The following is a 23,607-nucleotide window of genomic DNA, read 5'->3' on the forward strand; positions in this document are numbered from 1 at the left end:
CGACTCCTCAGCCGTGATGTGTTACTCCAACCACCACCACCACTTAGGTGTGAGAGAACGAAGGTGCCAATGCGAGAGTAGAGAATTTGAAATTCTTACCATTTAGGTGGAATTTCAATTCCTACCATTTTAGTCTATTAAAAATTTTTAAAAAATTGATTTCATTTTAAATTCTTTGAAGTTCAATATCCAAACAGCTAAATTATGACGGGTATTTCAAATTCATTAAAAAAAATGAATTGCCTTATTTAAATACCCCATCCAAACACAGGGTTAGGGAACCAAAAACAACTATTCAATACACATAAAACATAAGATTAAAGATGGTTTAAGCTTCCCTTGCCTATCAAACTCAATGAGTTAGCTTTTATATAAAGAAGAAGAATAAAGGGAAAGACTTTAGGTCCAAGATGCAAGCTTTTCTTCACTCTTACAATAGTTCTACATCATCCACACCACCCCAAACCCCAAAACCAATAGAAAGCACAATAAAACCTCGAATATGAACACTTTTAAAAAATTTTGATGAGTGTCCATGGAGGAAACAAAAATGGGGAGATTACATCACCTAGGAATAGTCAACAACCACTAAAGGAATGAGAAATGAGCTCCCCCTTTTTTGTTTGCACAATCCCGAACTCAAAGATTCTTCAATGGTAGTTTCTTGGAGAAGAGGAAGTGAGTGGAATGAAGGGTTTCTTTTGATAGAAGTTTTTGAAATAGAGGGGTTTTGAGAGGTTTTTGACCCTTTAGTTTCTCCCTTTTTACACCTTGGCTCCTACTAAACACACCAACCCTTCACTACTAGAAAAACAACATTCCACAATGATTTTTCAAAGCATTCAAAGACAATTGTATTTGAACCCAACGCCGTGGAAAGTGAAGACTTTCTACGACGGTTCTTAAAAAGATGTCTTAGAAAAGCTATCATTTTAAGACGGTTTTCAGATAAATAACCATCTTAGAATGATAGAGTGTATTTTTATAATAAAAAAATTAAAAAAATTAAGAATTTTAAGACAATTTTTCCAAAAATCATCTTAGAATGTTTATAATCTAAGACGATTTTTTGAAAAATCGTCTTAGAATGTTATTTTTTAAAAATTAAAATTTGAGAATTCTAAGACAGTTTTTTGGAAAACCGTCTTAGAATGTCTACAATCTAAGACGGTTTTTCAAAGAACCATCTTAAAATATCTTTTTAAAAAAAATGAGGATTCTAAGATGGTTTTTTCAAAACCTGTCTTAGAATGTCTTTTCTTAAAAAAATAAAAATAAAAAACCCATTGCAATATTTTTTTATCAAATAAATTCTTGCTATACCTAACTTTAAGTAAGGCCTGGTCATAATTTTCAAGACATTCCACCAAACATAAGGTGTTGGCTGTATTTTTTCATAATGTACACATACATGCATGCAATATTTTTATATACAGACTTCATCATGAACCATGAGGACTTATTATCATATCATATATGTAGAGACATCAATATAATTGTAGAAAAAATAAAATAAAAGTAGCATTTCTCATAAAATAATATATCATATCATATTTGTTTTTTGCAATTACAAACAAATCTTGTGTTATTTTGTCCATATTACTTAAATATAAAAACTTAAATTATTCTAATGGGGATCATCAAATATTTAATAAAGTTATTTATTTAAATAAATATATAATATTAAAATCAAAGTTATATTTCATTGTTTATATGTGACAAATTCAATTAAAACTAAATATGAATAAGACAAATGTTGTAGTTTTCTATGCATGTAAAACAATGCCCATTTAGGCATGCATGCAACTTTTCTACTCTAATATATACTAAATTAAATATGAGAAAGACATGCTGAATTTTTCTTGTATTTGAAATATCATACTTAAAATTTTTGAAGAGGCGATGAAGTATAAATATCCTGATTAAGTAATGATCTTAGAGTAGATATCAACGTTTTACTTACCTCATAAGGAACTTGGTCGTATGTCAATAAAGCTATTGAACTTGAATGGCACAAACACATGAACTTGGTTTGCAACATAATTAAAGAATCGATACATGTGCCTCGATGTATTGTTGAAAAAAAAATTAAAAATTTATTAGAAGCCAAAAAGGTAAAAAAATAATATTAGGGACTAAAAACAGTGAACAAACCAAGAAATAAACTAAAGTATGATTTATATTTATTGATAAAATTGATCGGGTAGTTGGTATTTGTTTCACAAGTAGCTGGTCTTCCAGATAAGCTATTTGCGATCTTCACCTAAAACATTGAACAAGCCAAGAAATAAAAAGAGTACTAAAATGGGAACAAGAGACAAGCTAAGAAAGCTCATAATTATGTAAGTAGAAAATAAACTAAAGTATGATTTATATTTATTGATACAATTCATGCTCCTCTGTGATGAATTTGTTGCAGAAAGTTTGGTCTGTATCCCACCATGTAACTTATACCTTTGGGGTTGGAACCCATGGGTTAATTTTATTAGGGTAGGGGTTAATTTTAATTACAATCCAACACTAGGATTACCTGAACCAGCTGTGGCAACTCCCATCCCACCAACACCATCTGATGTAGCTGCCATTGCCTCATGGTCTCCTGAATCTTTAACATCTTTAACATCCAATTCACTTACAAGTTCATCAATTTTCCTAAATTGACATGGCCATCTTGCATTATAGACAGATTGGCAAAGATCAAACCTATTATCCTCTGGTGAATAACTCTGCAAGAATAACTCCTTATTTATAATTGGATTAGGAATTGGTCATTGGATAACTCTGCAAGAATAACTCCTTATTTATGATTGGATTAGGAGTTGGTCATTGGATTTTTCAATTGTTTCTACTATATTCTTAGATTCAAGAGATTACAACATATTTCTGGTGTGAAAACAAACCAATTATCTAGCTACCAACTTCTCTAGATAAAGGAAAAATATTTTCACAACATCATTATGAGCTAAGATTTAAACTTTTGCTCTCAGGTAATGTTGATAATAATCCTTCACTTTGGCACAAGAAAAAAAAAGATAATGATTTGAATTCTATATTGTTAATGTTAACCACCCCCACCCTCCAATGTAGACCCACTTTAGGCAAAAATCTTACATATGGCTACACATATACCGAATATGGTATTATATTAATGTGAATTTTCAATTTAAACATAACTACAAGAGTCCATCGAGTGATTCAAGATCAGTACAAAAAGGTGTAACAGAAGTTACAAAATAGAATACTACCTAACTGTAATTAGAACATATAGGCTCCGGTTCAACTGTGGGTGGAGCTGCTTCAATATCTGCCAAAGATGAGTAACCAAGATGGATGGTTGTCCATTGCAAGAATGCTCGAAGGTCTTGCTTACTCATACTACCAATTGGATTTATATCTATTGAGATGAAATCATACTATAAAAGGAGATAAACTTTGATAACAAGGGTGAAATGGACCACAAACATGAGAAAATATTTGAGAAACAAAGGATCAATTTTAAGAAAATATTTCTATTTCCATTTCCTATTTTCAGCAATAATTACAAAACCATCTTAATTTCTTGTTCTCAAAGGTTCAGGTGTATTTATATTTTTTTTTCTATAAATATTTGTAATCGAGAAGCAAAGTAAAAGTAAATTGACATTTTTGCAAGTAGCGAAAACAAGAAATGGAAGAAAAACATAAAGTCCCTGACAAAGAAAGGCATAATCCAAAGCAAAATAGGGATACCTTGGTCAAGTAACCATGTAACCCTTCATCCACATTGGAGCTCCCCAAGACAAGATAAAACCCAAGCTTGTTGTGAACCCAAGGTAAGAGTGATGCTAACAGGAAAGCTAGCACCATTCTGATTCAAGCTTGAATGTTCTGCAAGCTTAAATTCTCAACATTAGATCCACCATCTAACTGTAGGAACAAAATCATACAAAGAAATTATTTGAGGCTACTATGAAAATAGAAACATAAAATATACAAGATGATTCAAATCTTTAGTTAGGAAAGAAAAGAGAGATTCCACACAAAGAAACTACACAATTATTTTACTAGTCTAAAAGTTCTAGTACTTGTCATTTATGGTTGAGAGAATTGTCAAGTTCATGCTTCATTTACCTTATACCATGGTCGTTTTCCTGTAAGTGTTTGGAACAATGACAAAAAAGCAGACACAACTACATCAATGCTAACATCAAGGTGCCATGAACCAATTTCATTAGCCAGCACCTTGGCTCGTGACCTTGTCATTTTTGAACTGAAACAAGAGATTTTTTAGTGAACATCACATTTGATAAGAGTGTGTTTTTAGTTGAACTCAAGTAATTTATTTGACATCTCTCTTCTTATACAAATATGGATGGAGTATCAATGGAATATAGAAGATAGAAACTTAGGGCAATACAATTGAATAATGTAAAACACTAAAACCTGAAATTTACCACTTACCTATTTTTAGATCCCATAAACATAGTATAGAATATTCGTTTAGCAAATTCTCTATTGTCTATAGGATACAAGCCATCCTTATAGTTTCCTATTCGTATTGCATCGGCTTTAACTTGCTCATCCCCATTTTTAATTTCTGTCAGAAAATATGAATCATTAGCAAATGATATTTGAATTACAAATGCAGTTATTTTTTCCACCTTTTCCACATTGAAAATATGAAAATAAAAAAACAAAAAGGAGACCAATAGTCTGCCTCAATTTTATTATTGACCATCAGTTGAGAGTTTAGCTTCTTTGCAAGTTGAACACTCCGAAGTAATAAGTGGCAACCATGCTCTATATTCAAGCAACTTAGCAGGATTTTCAAGAAAGAAACTATGAATATTCAGGTCCACTTCTCCAGCTAATTCAGTTGTCAATCAATTTACATAACCTCTTAACTACCCTTCCCTGAGATCTTTATATAGTTTATACTTATCAAAAGCTAGACTAGTGGTGACTAGAAATATTTCTTTATTCCTAAATAAATAGGATGGTAAATGCAATAATGCTGCTTCCTAATACTTTCACAAAGTAAGAAGAAGAAAGAAAATTGTTTATTGGTGTAAACTTACCCAAGACATTGCCTTAGAAAGAGGAGGCTCCCCTGATCCAGTGGGAGAAAAATCATGCAATTCAGGTAGAATAAGGGGCAGTTCAGTCTCACACAATGGGACAGTCTCACCATTATCATCCAAGAAGATGATAGGGATAAGTTCACCCCAATAACGTTGTCGAGCAAAAAGATAGTCCCTTAACTTAGTTCACCTGAAGGATGGAAAAGGTATTTTATTTTATATTATACAAACCATAAAGTACGAAATTTTAGTTAAAAAAATGATGATTCTAATTTGAGATATGAACCTTTCTCTTTCCATTTCCACTTTTCTCTACCCACTCAATGACTTTCAGAGCAGCTTCATTGCTAGACAAGCCATTAATGTCAAGTCCCACCAGTGTATTTCATGAATTTTACAATAGTGCCTTCACCTAAAAAAGCCTTTCCAGACTCGATACTTTTATCATCTGGCATTACAACCCAGCAAATTGGAACATCATATTTCAAAGCAAATTCATAATCACGTGAATCATGTGCAGGCACAACCATGATAGCTCTTGTCTCATAACTGCACCAGTAACAACAATTATAGCTCCCTTGTAGGGGATATAATTATTCCTAGCACCTACAACAAATGTGCATTTAACCTAATTATAGTTAAGTTGAACAAAATAAATTGGAACCAATAAACACACTAGTGACTAAAATCCAGTACCCTATTCAACATTTTCCTTAATAATAATTTCTCTCTCTCGAAATCAATGACACAAGTATTCAGGGATGCGGGTATTCTTTAAATTTGCATAGCACACTGCTTGCATTGTTCAAAGAAATAATAAGAGTACACAAGAACCTAGTGAGGCTTGGGATAAGAAGAGGAGTAGCGTAGAATCTCGACGAGAAGAACAACAAAACCTAGGGGTTTGTCGGAACTGGTGGTGGCGTTGACGGTGACATCCTTGAAGTTGCAGAGCAGAGGAATGGTGGCGACTTGGACGGGGGTGTAGAACTCGAAGCCAGAGTGTGATAGGGCTTGGAGAAAAACGCGTGCTCATTAACGCCTTGTAGGGGAACTCCGAATCCATGGTTATGCGCCTCCGATCCCAAACAAAAGGCATTCCACCAAAAGGCAACACAACAGGGGGCATTGCTGCCCCAAACGGCGTCATCATTGTGGAAGATGAAGAAACACCAAACGGTGGCGCTAGATGCGGGTGTGGGAGAGGAAGACGAGGCCAAGGAGAAGGAGGGTGTAGAGGAAGAAGAAGCGAAGGAGAAAGAAAGAAGGGATGGAGTAGAGGACACAGTGGATTAGGGTGGATGAAGAAGAGGATGCATGCACGAGTGACCTATGGATTTAAAAGGTGACACGGTGGCAATTTTATAGTTAGAGGAAATAAAAACTACAACGATTTTATATAAAACCGTTGTACTTTTCATTCTATCTAATTATAAAATTGTCATTGCGTCACATTATAAGATAATTCCTCATAATTGTCTTAGAATGTGTATCATAAAAAATAAATTTTTAAGTGGTACTTCTCTCATAAATCAAAAGTTCATCCCTCTAGATCCAAACACATCAAAAACTCACTAATACTCATAAACTACATACTCAACATCACTAGCTCATTCATTCAAACACTTAGCTTAAATTTAATTAAATAACTTGAATAATCAATTAGTAAAACATAACCTTATAGGATCATTTAGACCACCCTATTTTTATACATATAACATTTAAGATTTTGACACAAACATTAAAAAATTAATTAATATTTTATATTTCATAAAATATATAGCAAAACTTCTTAATATACTATCATTTATCTCTCTAATTAAATAGATTTTTTTTATCATTTATTACATAGTAACAATTACCTTCACTAATATTTTAATATTTAATATTTCATTGATTTTGAAAAACAATAATTAATTAAAATGTTTTGTTTTTACTAAAACATCATATAAAATGAAACAAAATGATACTTTTCTAACCAATTAATTGCGTGTTGTACTTCATTCAATGATTAATTCATTTAATTTTAAGCAAATTATAGGAACACTTCCTCATATTTGCACCACTTACATATGCACCCCTCCATTTGAGACCATTACTTTGGCACCTCCTCCTTTAGCCATGTTAACTTAGTTAAGTTTTTTTAAAGTGAATTACATTTATATCCTGTCCATTTTTGGGAAACCTAAAATTATCCTTCTTCTTACTCATGACAACATCTTCCACTTCATCAAATTCAGAGCCTTCTCTTGATCCATTCCACCTCTCCCACGCCCCTCTTTGAAATTCACCATATCTCTTCATCAAACTAATTTAACGAACTAAGTTTTAGGCTTAATGATTCAATGCATCAACATAATTAGGTATAAAAGCAATCTATGCTACAATGATTAAAAAAAAAAAAAAAAGCAAGCTACCGTGTAAACAATCAATACAAAGGCTAACCCCACGACCCAACTAGTGTGTGACATATAAAAAAACCAAAACTATTCTAAATTGATTCTTCATGCTTTCCAACAATGGCTCTATTTTGGTAACACATGAGATTATTTGAATTTGACCAAGTTGCTCATGCGTAGTGAATATTGTAGTAGTTAACAGCGGATAGCTGTGTGTGACAACCACCCTCCAAAAACAGATAGCAATAGCAAAATGTCCGCTATTTTGATCCCTAAGTACATTTACATTACAAGGTGTGTGTATGCTGAAAAATAATTTAAAATACCTAAAATTAAACATATTCAAATTAAAATTCATAATCAAAATTTCCAAAATAACAAAAGTTGCATAGACCCGCTTGAAGTGGCCAAATCATGAGATAGGAAAATTTAGTATCTTAATTTTGTTTATACATTCGTGAGTTTTTGGTGCTAGAATTGTGACTCTTGATTCACTTTTATTTCTAAAAAGGAGTAAATTGAAGCAGAGTAGGACTAGTTTTCATAAGAAAAAAAATTCATGAAGTTAGAAAAAAAAAAGAATAAAGTTGGACAGAAAAAGAAGAAAATAGTGGTTGAAGGTCATTACAGGGCTCGCTAAAACTGTTGCCAGAAGCGGCTTGAAGGTTGTGTGGTGGGGCTAAGGTTGAGAGGGCGAGAGTATTTGTGGTTCTCGAAGGTTGGAGAGTTGAGTAAAGAATGCGGGTTAATATCAACTAGACAAATACCCGCCCGTTTATAAATAATTAAAGTAATATTTAAATAAATTATTTATTTAATAAATCAAATTTTAAAATATAATTGTCAATGATATTTTATCGTTTTTTTTTGTTAAAGGAGATAAAAAATTACGTATAAATTAAGATATTTTTATTTATGAATATATTTATTAGGGAATATTTTAAAATTAAAAATTAACTACTCAACTAAAGTTGATTAACGTGAGGATAAAAGTAAGTGTTGGATATAAATTTTATAAGAACAATATAAGAATAAAGTGAAATTGACATAATAACACAACTAAAAAAATATATTTAATGAAAGAAAAATAATCAATTATAATGGTAAAACACATAAAAATAATACAAATAAAACACCGAAAATTGTTCATTCATTTAAATAGACTTTTTATATTTATTTTCTTTTGCTGGTGACTTGTTGAATTTTGTTTTCTTTGGTGTGTTCCTCTTTAAACTTTTTATGAGATCAAATAAACTTCATTTGATGATAAAGATGTATCTTTTGACTTCTTGGATGCTTGTAACTTTGAGCTTTACTTATGGTAGATTATTTTTTTCACATTTTTCTTTAATGGATCTTCTTGATGATGAAGATGCATCTTTTGACTTCTTAGATAATTGTAGCATTGAACTTTGACTTGTGACTGTTTGGTTATTCACTTTTTTTTCTTAATGGACTTTGTGAGATTTAATAAACTTCTTCATTAGATGATGAAGATGTACCTTTTGACTTTGTTGGATGCTTGTAGCTTTGGACTTTAACTTATAATTAGTTCTTCATCTCACTTATTTGATGATATTTGTTATGGTGAAGTGGACTCCTTTTTTAATAAAAATATTAATTAGTGGACAAAACTATTAATATTTTGTACAAGAAGTAAAAATGTAAATAAATTATAAATATGGTTACCTGTTTAATTTCTGGGGAGAGGATCATGTTAAATGATATTTTTTGGGATAAAAGTCCTTGTGATGTTATAGGTTTGAAATTCTTCCTTCAAGTTGTGAGCTTGATTTCATAATTAAAAGTGTGTTTGCAAAGGGTACACAATATTGAGGGTATGTCAGCCTTATTTGCATGTTGGGTGTGAAGGAGTTCAGATGTTGTTGTGTTTAGAATTTGTTGAGCATCTTGATCCAACATTGTGAATGTTGTTACACCAATATCATCAAAGACTTTCAATTGTATCTTGAACCTAAAAAAGATTTTAAAAATTATAATATTTATTTAATTATGTTATAAAAAATAATTCATTATATACAAATATCAAACCTTATTGGGTACTTGGATGGTTGTTTTCATTCTCTACAAGTGTATTGATTTTTCTCTTTTGTAACTTTTTTTGGCATCTCTCACATGCAACATAATTAATTTCAACCAAACGTATCGTCAATCTAATTGACTATTACATGAATTGTGAACACATTATCCTATTATTTTATATATGTTAAAACTAAGGAAAAAATCAAGTATTATTGAATATTATGAATATGAAGGTCATGGTAGGTTAACATAAATGTGATTCTGATACTCATTTCATACACATTATATATTGCAAAGATCTTTTATTTTTTTCCATTCTCTTATCAAGATCAATGTTGGAAGAATTTGAAGAAGATAATTCTTTTATTTGATATTGTTTCATTTTTTTCTGCAAAGTAGTTATTTAGAATAAAATTTATAATTTTTTAACTACATCAATCAAAGAATTAGAATAAACTAACGATTTTATTTGTTGAATGTTACAAAATGTGTATAATAAAATAAAATAAGAAAGTTCATTTTACCCTATCTTGAACTTTGCAAAATCACGATGGTCTAGATTGATATAAATCTTTGTACTTGAAGTTGAATTGATTGAATAATTGTTAGTAAATTAAAATTATTATAATAAATAAAATATAAAAAAAAATTATTGTAAGCAAATAGTATGTCATAGACTTAATTGAATTAAAACTATTTATTTATTAAATAAGTTGAATTGAAAATAATATTTAAGATAGAAAAGAAACATCTCAAATAAATAAATAAATATCAAATTAAATAAACATGCTAATATAAAAATAAAGAGATAGAAAATTATGGACCAATTTTTATTAAAATGTTATTTAAAGATTTTATATATATATATATATATATATATATATATATATACCAGAGGTCAGCGGAGTAGGATCAAACGGACAAATAGGAAGTAAGAATGCAGTATGATAAAATTAAAATTAAGAATTATAAACTTGTAAAGCAGATATCAAGGGCACACCGAAACAGCTTACAAACCCAGGTTTTTGAAAACAAAGAAACCGAAGCGGCGGCAGAGCCGCACAGGATCGGTGGAGGGAGAAGAGAGAAGGATGAAAAAATAGAAATTTATTGAATCTAGAAAGAAGCGCTTACAAAAATCTTGTTTCAGAGCACCTCTCTTCCGAAACCTGAAAAATGGCTAAATGAAAGGGTGCCCCACAACATACTTGAGGACTCCTTATATAGCCAAAAATCTAAGACCGGTAGTTGCCGGTAGTTGCCGGTAGTTTTGACCGGGACTATTTGACTGTTTGTTACAAGACAAGTAGTTTTGACCGGGACTTTAATGGCTACAGGACAGGTAGTATTGTCCAGTATTAATTACACATTAATTACAGACAGACGGTTTTGTGACCGAAATTGAATTTAATCTAAACAGATACCAAAACAATCATCTTCGTTTTGGTAAAAGGGATCTTCTTCGTCTTCTTCAGCAGAACTTGTTTCTTCCTTCTTTGAGGATGAAGCTTCTTCTTCCTGTTGTAACATTTGTAGAACTTCCTTCAGATTTTTAGCTAAGACCTCCTTTGATGTCGATCCTGCTAAAAATGCTGCCAGATGAGACTTTTGGTTCAAAAACACAGAAGTCTCTGGATCAGCTGCTTTGAGGAATTCTGGATGGGATTGGAACCATAGTTTTACTTGGTCTGGATCCGCTTTGGATGAGTCAAATTGTGTCCACCATTTTACAGATGCGTGTCTTTGTAGTGATGGATATTGGTTTGTCTTTTCAGTCTTGCTGTAACGATATTGCCATGAGAATATCCATGACAGTGCAAAGCTTGAAAAGTATTTAAGATCTGCTGGAATTCGTGATTCCTGCGAATTGTATTGTTTCTTAAATTGGGAAAATCCTTGTTGGACCGTTTCTGGGAATATCTCTGGGATTGGTCCAAAGAAGTCCCACCATTGCAAAAACTGTAGGCTAAAAAGGAAGTTAAGAAACCTTAACCTAGAACCCGCAATTGAAGAGCAAATAAACAATTTGCTCATAGAAACCTCGGAGGAAGAAACAGAAACTTCATCCTCCGTGCTTTCCGATGAAAACCTAAACCTAATCCAACAAGATGACCAACTATCATCAACAGATGATGATGATGGGCAAATCAATACTCTAACGAGAGAACAAGATCTCTTGTTTGAAGCAATCAATTCCATACCTGACCCCCAGGAAAAGAAGGTTTTTCTGGAAAAACTCAAGAAAACATTAGAGGTAAAACCTAGACAAAAAGATTTTATCACAAACAACAAATTTGATGTAAGTAACATACTCAAGAGATTAGAAAATTCTTCAACCAAACCAACGACAATCCAAGATCTCCAAACAGAGATAAACAATCTAAAAAGAGAAGTAAAAGAACTTCGTCAACAACAAGAAATTCATCAGATCATTCTTTCTCAACTTGAGGAAGATAATGATTCTGAAAGTACCAACAACAGTGAGGAAAACCAACCAGAAAATTTAGAAGATGATATGTTTATGGGATTAATCAACAAGATTAAAATCCAAAAATTTTACATAAACATAAAAATAATTATTAATGATTTCGTTTTAGAAACAATGGCCCTATTTGATACAGGGGCTGATTCAAACTGCATTTTAGAAGGATTAATTCCTACAAAATTCTTTGAGAAAACCTCAGAAAAATTAAGTACGGCAAACGGCTCAAAATTAAAAATTAATTTTAAGCTATCAAATGCAATAATTGAAAACCAAGGTCTTAAGATTAACACAAATTTTCTTCTGGTAAAAAACCTTAAGAATGAAGTAATCTTAGGAACGCCCTTCATTGGAGCCCTGTTTCCCATCCAAATATCTAATGAAGGAATAACCACAAATTATTTAGGAAGAAAAATTATATTTAATTTTTCTACTAAACCAATTTCCAGAAATATAAATCTTATAGAAAATAAGATTAATCAAATTAACTTCTTAAAAGAAGAAGTATCTTTTAATAATATTCAGATACAACTGGGAAAACCCCAAGTAAAAGAAAGAATTCAATCTTTATTAAATCATATTGAATCGACCGTTTGTTCTGAATTGCCACATGCATTTTGGGACAGAAAGAAACATATTGTCGATCTCCCTTATGAGAAAGACTTTAGGGAAAAACAAATTCCCACAAAAGCCAAACCAATCCAAATGAATGAAGAACTTCTTCAATACTGTCAAAAGGAAATCAAGGATTTGCTTGATAAAGGCCTAATCCGGAAAAGCAAAAGCCCATGGTCTTGTGCGGCTTTTTATGTTAACAAACAATCTGAGATTGAGCGTGGAACACCCCGCTTAGTCATAAATTACAAACCATTAAATCAAGCATTACAATGGATTAGATATCCTATTCCAAACAAAAAAGATTTGCTTAACAGATTAAATTCTGCAAAGATATTTTCAAAATTTGATATGAAATCTGGATTTTGGCAAATCCAAATCCAAGAATCAGATAGGTACAAAACAACGTTTACTGTACCTTTCGGGCAATATGAATGGAACGTGATGCCATTCGGACTGAAGAATGCCCCTTCAGAATTTCAAAAAATTATGAACGATATTTTTAATCCTTATTCAAAATTTGTCATTGTCTACATAGATGATGTTTTAATCTTTTCCCAAAACATTGACCAACATTTCAAACATCTCCAAACATTCATACATATCATCAAACAAAATGGTTTGGCAGTCTCCAAATCAAAAATCAATCTTTTCCAAACTCGAATTCGATTCCTTGGTCACAATATATATCAAGGTACAATCATTCCAATCGAAAGGTCAATAGAGTTTGCTAGCAAATTCCCCAACCAAATCTTAGACAAAACCCAGTTACAAAGATTTCTAGGTTGTCTAAATTACGTAGGAGAATTTGTCCCCTATTTAAATAATATTGTCAAGCCATTACATGATAGGCTGAAGAAAAATCCGCCTCCTTGGTCTGACCTCCATACACAAACGGTTAAAGAAATCAAAGTCAAAGTCCAATCCATTAAATGTCTGTATCTTCCTATTCCACAGGCATTTAAAATTGTCGAAACTGATGCTTCAGACATAGGTTATGGTGGCATCCTCAAACAAAGAGTCCATGGCCAAGATCATGTCATTGCATATACATCAAAACATTGGAATCCTGCACAATTAAAATATTCAACTGTTAAAAAAGAGGTTTTAGCAATTGTTTTGTGCATTTCCAAATTTCAATCGGATTTATTAAACCAAAAATTTTTAATCAGGGTTGATTGTAAATCAGCCAAAGATATTTTACAAAAAGATGTTAAAAACCTTGCCTCAAAACAAATTTTTGCACGATGGCAAGCAATTTTAAGTGTCTTTGATTTTGACATAGAATACATCAAGGGCACCTCAAATTCACTACCTGACTACCTTACACGTGAATTCTTACAGAAAAGTGGTCATGCCTCCTAAGGCATCGGGAATCTCCCTACGGGGAGGAAGGAGTACAGGCAAAGGAGCCAGGCTGGCTCTTCCAGAGCCAACCATCAAGAAATCATCTACCTCTTCTGGGTCACCAACCCAGGCTGGGTCATCTACCCAGAAAACCGATTTAGAAGGGTCATCAACCCAGATTGCCTCAATCAAACCTGAGTCATCCACTCAGGAATCTCCCAAACCGGCAACCACCAAACAAACATCGGCCGACTATGCATGGCCAATTGAGACCCTTCAGGCCCTTCAAGACATGGGTCTGACCAAATTTCCAAAAATAATCAAAAAATCTTGGGCAGACATTGCCTCCGAATCTGATGATGAATCTGAATCAAATTTACAAACAATGATCCAAAATGCGTCAATGACCAAAACAGCCACCAATACTAAAGGAAAACTACCTTTAGCCAAAGCTCAAACACCACCTACCAAACAAACTAACAATTATATTTATAAAAATAAATTGTTAACTGTTTTGCAGATGGAACCTGAATTTTGGGACAAAAATCCCTTCAAGGCGACGGCCAAGGCTTTCCCACCAGGATTTCACTATAAACCAACCACCATCCTGAAGACAAGAACTTTTTATGAATTGATTTTGGTAGATTCAAACTCAGTATCTATCAAACATTTCAAAGATCCAAAAGACCAAACCTTAAACACCCACTCAACCATCCAAATACTAAAAGTTCTTCAACCAAGACACTTTGGTTCAGACTTGAACAAAGGAAAGAGATTTTCAGTTCCATTTGATCCGGTAGGTTATACCTATTGGGATTACGTTGATGCTTGGACTAAGGTGTTTTGGCACCAAAATACCCGCTTCAAGCATTCATGGCTGATATATTTCAAGACCAACACAATCTACAATTTTCCCAACTGGTTTTTGCAATGGTGGGACTTCTTTGGACCAATCCCAGAGATATTCCCAGAAACGGTCCAACAAGGATTTTCCCAATTTAAGAAACAATACAATTCGCAGGAATCACGAATTCCAGCAGATCTTAAATACTTTTCAAGCTTTGCACTGTCATGGATATTCTCATGGCAATATCGTTATAGCAAGACTGAAAAGACAAACCAATATCCATCACTACAAAGACACGCATTTGTAAAATGGTGGACACAATTTGACTCATCCAAAGCGGATCCAGACCAAGTAAAACTATGGTTCCAATCCCATCCAGAATTCCTCAAAGCAGCTGATCCAGAGACTTCTGTGTTTTTGAACCAAAAGTCTCATCTGGCAGCATTTTTAGCAGGATCGACATCAAAGGAGGTCTTAGCTAAAAATCTGAAGGAAGTTCTACAAATGTTACAACAGGAAGAAGAAGCTTCATCCTCAAAGAAGGAAGAAACAAGTTCTGCTGAAGAAGACGAAGAAGATCCCTTTTACCAAAACGAAGATGATTGTTTTGGTATCTGTTTAGATTAAATTCAATTTCGGTCACAAAACCGTCTGTCTGTAATTAATGTGTAATTAATACTGGACAATACTACCTGTCCTGTAGCCATTAAAGTCCCGGTCAAAACTACTTGTCTTGTAACAAACAGTCAAATAGTCCCGGTCAAAACTACCGGCAACTACCGGTCTTAGATTTTTGGCTATATAAGGAGTCCTCAAGTATGTTGTGAGGCACCCTTTCATTTAGCCATTTTTCAGGTTTCGGAAGAGAGGTGCTCTGAAACAAGATTTTTGTAAGCGCTTCTTTCTAGATTCAATAAATTTCTATTTTTTCATCCTTCTCTCTTCTCCCTCCACCGATCCTGTGCGGCTCTGCCGCCGCTTCGGTTTCTTTGTTTTCAAAAACCTGGGTTTGTAAGCCGTTTCGGTGTGCCCTTGATATCTGCTTTACAAGTTTATAATTCTTAATTTTAATTTTATCATACTGCATTCTTACTTCCTATTTGTCCGTTTGATCCTACTCCGCTGACCTCTATATATATATATATATATATATATATATAATCTTTAAATAACATTTTAATAGTGAAAACTTAATATAAAAATTAAATTTAGAAAAATCATTTCAATTTCTATAGTGAAATGACATATGACAATCGTTTAATGTAAATATTAAATACAATTTAACCATCCCTTTATCTAGTTATCCATATTATTTTTGCTAAATTATATATATATATATATATATATATGAAAAGAAAAGAGTAGTAAGAAAAGAAAATATATATTTTTTATGCTATGTTTGTCTGCAAAATAAATTTAATAACTTTATTTCTGAAAATAACCGATTAAAAAGAAAGATGTGAAAATATAATATTTTATATTACATTTTTATTGAGTAAAAAAATATATATTAATGAATTATATAAAATTATTATTTAAACAAAATTTATAATTAATGATAAAGTAAGAATAATATATTTACTCTTTTGGTACTGAGGTTTATTATGTTGTGAGTAACATTCAAGTAGTTGTAGGTAACATTGAAAAAGAAAAGAGGAAAAAAGTGATAATAGGTTAAAGAATTAATAACAACTTACTTTTTTATCCTTAATTTAAAAAACCAATAAGTAAAACAATGCATTTCGACATCTCGTGAAAAAAGTCTCCTAACCAACAAAAATAATGTTATTTGGAGGTTTCTTCTTCCCCCAACCCTAAAACTTATTATGGCGACAACAAAAGTCACAAAACTCCGCGATAGTGCACGATTATGGCCACGATCTACAGCAGCAATGATCGGCCGCTTCACTCTGCACCTCCACTAACTACGGTGAATATTATGACATATTGGTCATGCTAAAGTCCACGTTTGGTGTCAACCACATTGGAATCTTTGGTGCTATATTGATGCTTAAGCATACCTAAACTTTATTTAAAGAAAAAAAAAATGCTAAAGTTCACGTTTTACATTCATGTGGAACAAATAACAATATGTTCGTAAACCAATTTATTTATGTGGCAACCATTTCATCTTTGCTTCTAAATAAACCTAAACTAAAAGAAGACTTGCAATAACTTCTTATTGGAGTTTATAAAATACTAGGCTTATTACTTTGTTTTCATAATTAATTTACATCAAGTTCTTCACTCTATTTAATTCCTCACTCTTACAAAAAAAGCAACACCCACCACTTCATCAAAAATAGGAAAAAGAAAACAAAAAGAAGCTAGTTCTTCATAAACACCTATTACCCAACCCAATGTATGAAAGCTATATACACAAAGTATGATCTTAACATGCTAATTGATCTCTAAATGAAGAAATCTCCTCAAAAATTGGAAGTCTCTTTGATCTAATTGGGCCCCATTCATTCATCAATTGTTCCAGTCCTTTGATGAACTCATCATCTAGGCCCAAAAGATCTGAGAAATGTGGTGGCGGTAGCATGGATCTCAACTCTGTTCGGAGATCTTGGGCCCGTTTCCTTGCCTTGCTATCATCTGAGCCGGGAAGATTTCCTTTTAATACATCTTCAAGAATCAATTGTGCCTCTTCATATCTGGCTTGTCTGATGAGGCACAGGCCCAAGTTACAGGCCTTGTTACAATCCGGATCAATTATTTGGGCTTTCCGATACACCACCTCAGCCATCATGTAGTTCATCTTTTGCATATAGGCCCAGCCCAGGTTTCCCTGTACAATAAGATTTTGATATGTCAGTGTCCAAAAACAATGATAATAATCTTAAGATTCTATTTGAACATATTTATCTATAGACACTTTAGAGAAGAAGAAAAAGAAAGTTCATATAAGCAAAAAATTAATTATACTCTTAATTTTTATAGATTTTTTTTTCCATTTAACTCATCCAAAAATTAAATTTCATAGGTTAATTTTAGCTTCCAGATAAAATCAATACATCTTACCTTTTTTCTCCCTTATAAGTACTTCTTGAAAAATTTGTCCAAACAAAACTACAAAGTAAAAAGCATGAAATATGGAAAGTAGAAAAAAAAAATAGAGTTGACTACTATTTTGCACACTCGTAAACTGTTAGTTGTATGAGTGGATTTTATTCAATCTGATTTTATATGGATAATTATTGTTTTGTTTTTAGGTTTCCAATTTCATTTGTAATTTATTGCAAGCTTTTTGAGTAATGAGCAAACTATGACCACTACAGCTTTTGTTTCACGAAATCTTGATAGATTAGTGGAAATATGAAGATGAGAATATAAATTATCATGTTTGTTACAAGTTTTTTAAACAGTATTCCTAAGTATTACTTATCCCTAGTGCTATAATTTACTCTCTTTTTTTTTATCATATTTTCTTACATTTATATTCTCGTCACAAGGGAGGTGGAAAAGTAATACTCTCATGTGAAGGTAAAAATTTATTATCTACTACATATGTAATTATCTTTTTTTATTTAAATTACTTTAAATTTTAAAAACTATATTCATGAATATTAAAATAAAATCAAACGAATTTTTTTTTAAAAAAAAAATACCCAAAAATACTATTTCTTATATTCATGGAAATAAGATTCCTCAAAATATAAGAAAATTTCGTAAAAAAAAAAAAAACAGCTCCTATTACTTAAGGATGGTATTTGACAATTTGCGGCATGCCATTTTTATTTTATACTTTTACTTTTTATGTTATCTTATGGCCAATCATTGTGTAAAAGAGTTAAAGTGAAGTGAAAGTTACTTCCTCCATTCCGTTTAAGTAGGTAAATATTAAGAAAAGAAATAAATAACTTAATAAGTGAAACAATTTTATTGAATTATTCATTTTCTATTGTGATGTAAGTATGAAGTAATCATTTTTGGAAGCAATGACTAATCTTTAATCTTCATGGAGGGCTGTAAACACACACAAAGGATATGTATTTCAAATTTTTCTTTTAATATGATTTATTTCATACTCAAAATCAAAATTAGAACCTTTGACCATTTAATTAAGAAACACAAGTTTCTATCACTTATGTTAACTAGTGTTATATTGAATCATTCTTATTATATCTTATCTTCTTAATTTTCATGTAAGTGCAAAGTTAAATATTCATCCATTAAAATTAGTATTCTCATTTATTTATAATATCATTAAAAAAATACATTTTTTTTAAATTCGTTCTAAAGTTTAAAATTCATTAACTAATATTTTATCTTTTACTTTTATTTTTTAAAAATATTTAACAAAATTATTATGAAATTGAAGAGAAAAAATGTAGAATGATAAATGATAGAGACATTAATTAATAAAATGGATAAATAGTACAATAAAAATAGATAATGAAGTTTTAATACAAACAAAAACACTAACTGCAATTCTTAATTCTTATTACAATCTTAAATGACATTTAAAGAACAAGTGAAGAGGGTACTTGTTTAGGATATAATTAAAAAAAGTCTTTAATTGCACACAGATATAATAAATCCTCAGTTAAAATGAAATAAAAATGTTTTGTCAAAATAACAATCAAATGAGCTAGAGTGGAAGGATTATATTAAATAAACTATATGTTAAAAATCAAGTCAATTCTTAAGCTAACTTTCAGCAAAGGAAAAAGCATAACTTCTTGACTAGTCGTTGAACTTTAGTAAAAGAAAAAGCTTTAGTCAAGATCAAATACCAGTAATCTTGAAGTTTCTTGTTTGATAGAAACTTGGAACTTCTTGCCATGAGACCTTGCTGTCTTGGTGAGTTTCCCATTGAAGGCCTCACCTTGGTAGATCAACTTCAACTTTCGCTTCAGCATTTCTATTTGCTCATCTATTTTTCCACATTTCTATCATTTCAACAAATAAAATTTAATGTAGAAGTTAATTATAAGACCCAAGTATAAAGACACTCATTCATTGTACCAACAAAGAATAAAATTAAAAGACACACGTACATCGTACCAAAAAAAAACCAAAAAAAGACATGCGTTCACAGCTAGTTAAAAGGAATTTCAACGAAAAAAATACAAGCTGTACACACTAGAAAACAACTATTCAAATAGTTGACCTTCAAAATTATTGACAAAACTTTTCAATTATTTGAGTTCTACATCTACAAAAATTAACAAGTATTTGGGTTGTAAGGCTTATTTTAATATATCTGAAAAAGCAATATATAAAGCAATGAAACAAATTAATTAACATATCTTCAATTTCATGTTTTCGTATAATGTCAAGGTTGTTTACAATTGAAGAATGCAATTCATATTTATAAGGAAGAGATAAAAAAAGCGAACGGACAAACATGTCAATTTCAAAGAAATAAAAAAAATTGTTTAATTATTCATTTGATTCATATAATTATATAAAAAAATTCCTTAATTTTAGCCTTTATACTTAAAAACAGACTCTTGATCTTTATACATACTATTTTTTAATTATTTTTAATCCTCGCCGTAGAGATTAAAAAAATTAAAAATTGAATGTGTAAAAATAAAAGGATATTTTTTTAAGTATAATACCTTATAAAGATCTATTAATACATTATCAAGGGACTCTTGGGATTGTTTGGAGCAAAGGCTTCTAAATGAACGAATGGCTTCAATGGCTTCATCAGATCTGTCCAATTGCTTCATCACTACTGCCATATCCTTTAGAGCACTGTCCACTTTATCCCCAGAATTTATTGCTTTCCAAAATAATACAATTGCAGCTTCCGGGTCCTTTTCTACCAGCTTCAGAATTCATATCATTATTATTAGTATTATAATATTGCCACTACTATACCCATAGATCTTCGATCAAGTAAGAATTAATAACAGCAAGAAAACTGAATTGCTAAAATAATTAAATCCAAATTTTAATGATAATATCTTTCCTCCTCGAGAAAATTTTGAAAGCCGTCAAAATTGTAGCAAAAACCCATTCTGAAATTGGACTATGTGGGTTATTAAATCCAAACTTTGAAGAAGAATGAGAGTAGTAGTTTGGCCAAGTAAATAATTAAGCATAGCGAAACAGGGAAGAAATTAAAAAAAAAAGGATCTGAACTCAAATCATGCATGATACAATAGATATCTCATTCCGTTTAAAAGGGTGGAAAAAAAAACGCACAAAAACTCATGATCAGATTAAACTTTTCTAATATAGAGGAATTTATAAAAACATTAGCTGATTTTCTTGTTTCCAAAATAAAAATTTAGAAAAAAAGTCAACATTCAACAAACAAAATCTCTTCTTCCTTTCCTACTTTATAACTTCTAACTTCTGTCATATATATATATATATATATATGACTTCACTTATAATGCTTTCATAAAAATAGACGAAGATCAATTAGATTCACGCTGAGCTAAGTATATTCTAAGTTTACAATATTCATGGTTCTTGAATCTAACAATGAAACCGGGATCACGAATCACACATCAATCCAAAGACAACATGAGAGAAAATATCAAATAGATACACACAAGTGGTGTAATTTAGAATTCAATTAATTAAACCCCCGAAATAAAAATAGAAACTTAAAGGTGAAAAATACGATAATCTAAAAATGGGTATGGATATTTAATTAAAGTTTTTGAAAACCTACTGAGAAAAAAGGAATCACATTTGAGATTACTTATAATCATGTCTAGGATATGAAAATTTGTCTTTATTGAATATGTAGAACCAAAGATGCTAATTATGTACCTGGGCATGCTTAGCTCTGACATAAGGGCTATCTCCATAAGGGACCTTGTGAAGTACATGGTAAAGGTCATCCTTTTTTCCTTTTGGAGCGCTCTTGTTGCAACCACTTGGTTCTTCCATTGGTGTGTGAGACGCTGCACAAAGGGGCAGAGAAACAAAGGCAAAAAAAGAAACAGTAGTAGTTCTGTTCTCTCTCTTGTTTGTTACGATTATTAATATTACGCGCTTTCGAGTTTCAACTTTGGAGTTGTGAAAGGAGGAACAAAGGATGAGAAGAAGATGAACAACAACAACATTGTGAACCTGGACGGGTGTGCGTCCTCATTCCTTTTCTTTCGGTGTTGGGCTAATGTGGAGTCAATCAACGACTGTTAGCAAAGAAATTGACACGTGTCACTGTGTGATTTTAGTTTTTGGAAACGACGTGCACCGCTTCAACGTCTACAGTAAAAGGGAAGAAAAAATTTGTTTGCAATAATATTTTTTATTTCACAAGAATAGATAACTTTTACTACAGAATAATTTATTTTAGAAGTAAATGATTTTGTTAATTTTAGAGATTTTTTTAATATAACTATTTCTTTGAAAAATAAGTTAGAAAAGATGTCATTTATCTTCATTTTTTTAATCCTTGCGGAATATTCATCATTTCTATTGACAATTAATTTTTACTTCTGGAAAACTGATTGATCACTTTTAATAAATCTTTTTTTAATTATATTTTTTATCTACAAAGTTTGAATCTAATAATTTTTCTTTGTTAAACGTAGATGTTGAATTACAAGTCTACAATGTATCTATTTAAATAGTTTAATAATTTATGATTGTCATACATTTTTAATTATTTATGAAATATAATGTTTGCTTGAATTATTTTTATATAATAGATTTAATTACTCATTTTTGTCTATATAATTTTTAAACTTGTCTTTTTTAGTCCCTATAGTTAATAAGTGGATTTTTTTAGTCCTTGAAGTTTACATTTTAATTTCCAAAAGCTTCCTGCAGTTAATTTTTTTAACTCCGTTAGTTAAAGAATTTTAATGACAGAGACCTTTTGGGAATTAAAATATAAATTTTAGGGACTAAAAAGTCCACTTATTAATTATAGGAACTAAAAAAGATAAGTTTGAAAACTATAGGGACTAAATGGATAATTAAACCTATATAATATAATTCAATATGCACAATTTCTTTTCGAGGTAAGGAGGGAGTGTGTTATAATACTATAGGTATGAATTTGAATTGTCGATAGTGGGGTTAGCCACAGACCCCAATCTCTATAAGAATTGTTTTATGTTTATGTTTCTTTAAATTACTTGGATGTGTTGCGAATACCGAATACCCTAAAGGATTTGCCTATGTTGGAGTATAAGTGTGAGGTGAAATCCTACATCGGGTAAGAATGTAAAGATTGAACACCCTATAAGTGAGGGTAAGACTCATAAACTTGAGCCTTAAGGTTTTGGGTTAAAGTATGGTATCAAGTTCACTTATATGGTTGCTCATGAACCATTGGTGTAAATCTCCCTGGTGTTTACCCCCCTCAATTGCACAAAAATTGGTATCATAGCCAATGGTTTGAGTTGGTGACCTTCTCGAACGAGTAAGAAGGCAGTGATGGATTCTTGGCCTAGGGATCTCTTGTATCGAAAGTCTTCCTAGGAGTGAGTTTAGGCGGTATGTCTTGTGGGTGGAGCGATGGTGCAAGTATCTAGAGCATGTAGGCTCTAATGACCATCATGGAGTAGTTATGGATGATAATGGCTTTCGCTCGAGGGGGAGACTACCATGTGGAAAAGACTCACACTTAAGGAGAAGATTGTTGGAGTACAAGTGTGAGATGAAGTCTCAAATTGGATATGAATGTGAAGATTGAACACCATATAAGCGAGGGTAAGACCCATAAACATGAGCCTTAAGGTTTTGGGTTAAAATGTGATGTCAAGTTCACTTATATGGTTACTTATGACCCATTGGTGTAAATCTCCCTTGACTTGTGAGATTGATGTGCCTTAAATTGATTGGGTTATAATGGTTTGAATAAGGGTTTTGTTATTTATGGTTTTA

General features: G+C 31.5%; 1 protein-coding gene and 1 long non-coding RNA gene across 3 annotated transcripts; both read right to left on the bottom strand.

The window, feature by feature from the left end:
• Positions 1-2,480: 2,480 nt before the first annotated feature.
• Positions 2,481-6,335, bottom strand: LOC114396102. 2 transcript variants are annotated; one of them, XR_003663225.1, is made up of 5 exons: positions 5,347-6,335; positions 5,058-5,250; positions 4,441-4,576; positions 3,730-3,867; positions 2,481-3,394 (listed from the first exon to the last, which is right to left on the bottom strand). It is a non-coding gene; the product is annotated as an uncharacterized LOC114396102 (long non-coding RNA). The 2 variants fall into 2 exon arrangements; XR_003663224.1 differs by having other exon boundaries at positions 2,481-3,867.
• Positions 6,336-16,959: 10,624 nt separating this feature from the next.
• Positions 16,960-21,829, bottom strand: LOC114394700 (protein SULFUR DEFICIENCY-INDUCED 1-like). Its single transcript, XM_028356368.1, has 4 exons — positions 21,538-21,829; positions 20,367-20,579; positions 19,536-19,691; positions 16,960-17,587 (listed from the first exon to the last, which is right to left on the bottom strand). The coding sequence occupies exons 1-4, from the start codon at positions 21,655-21,657 to the stop codon at positions 17,186-17,188; spliced, it is 891 nt and encodes a 296-aa protein (XP_028212169.1). The 5' UTR covers positions 21,658-21,829; the 3' UTR covers positions 16,960-17,185.
• Positions 21,830-23,607: the final 1,778 nt, after the last annotated feature.

The sequence above is a fragment of the Glycine soja genome, chromosome 18 (genome assembly GCF_004193775.1).
Source record: "Glycine soja cultivar W05 chromosome 18, ASM419377v2, whole genome shotgun sequence".
NCBI lineage: Eukaryota > Viridiplantae > Streptophyta > Magnoliopsida > Fabales > Fabaceae > Glycine > Glycine soja.

Excerpts from the sequence above, each read along its gene's own strand:
- LOC114394700 (XM_028356368.1), bottom strand. The coding sequence starts at position 21,657 with ATGGAAGAACCAAGTGGTTGCAACAAGAGCGCTCCAAAAGGAAAAAAG. Across the intron at positions 20,580-21,537 it reads TCAGAGCTAAGCATGCCCAG|CTGGTAGAAAAGGACCCGGA; the intron begins GTACATAATTAG and ends TGAATTCTGAAG. Across the intron at positions 17,588-19,535 it reads AAGAAACTTCAAGATTACTG|GGAAACCTGGGCTGGGCCTA; the intron begins GTATTTGATCTT and ends CTTATTGTACAG.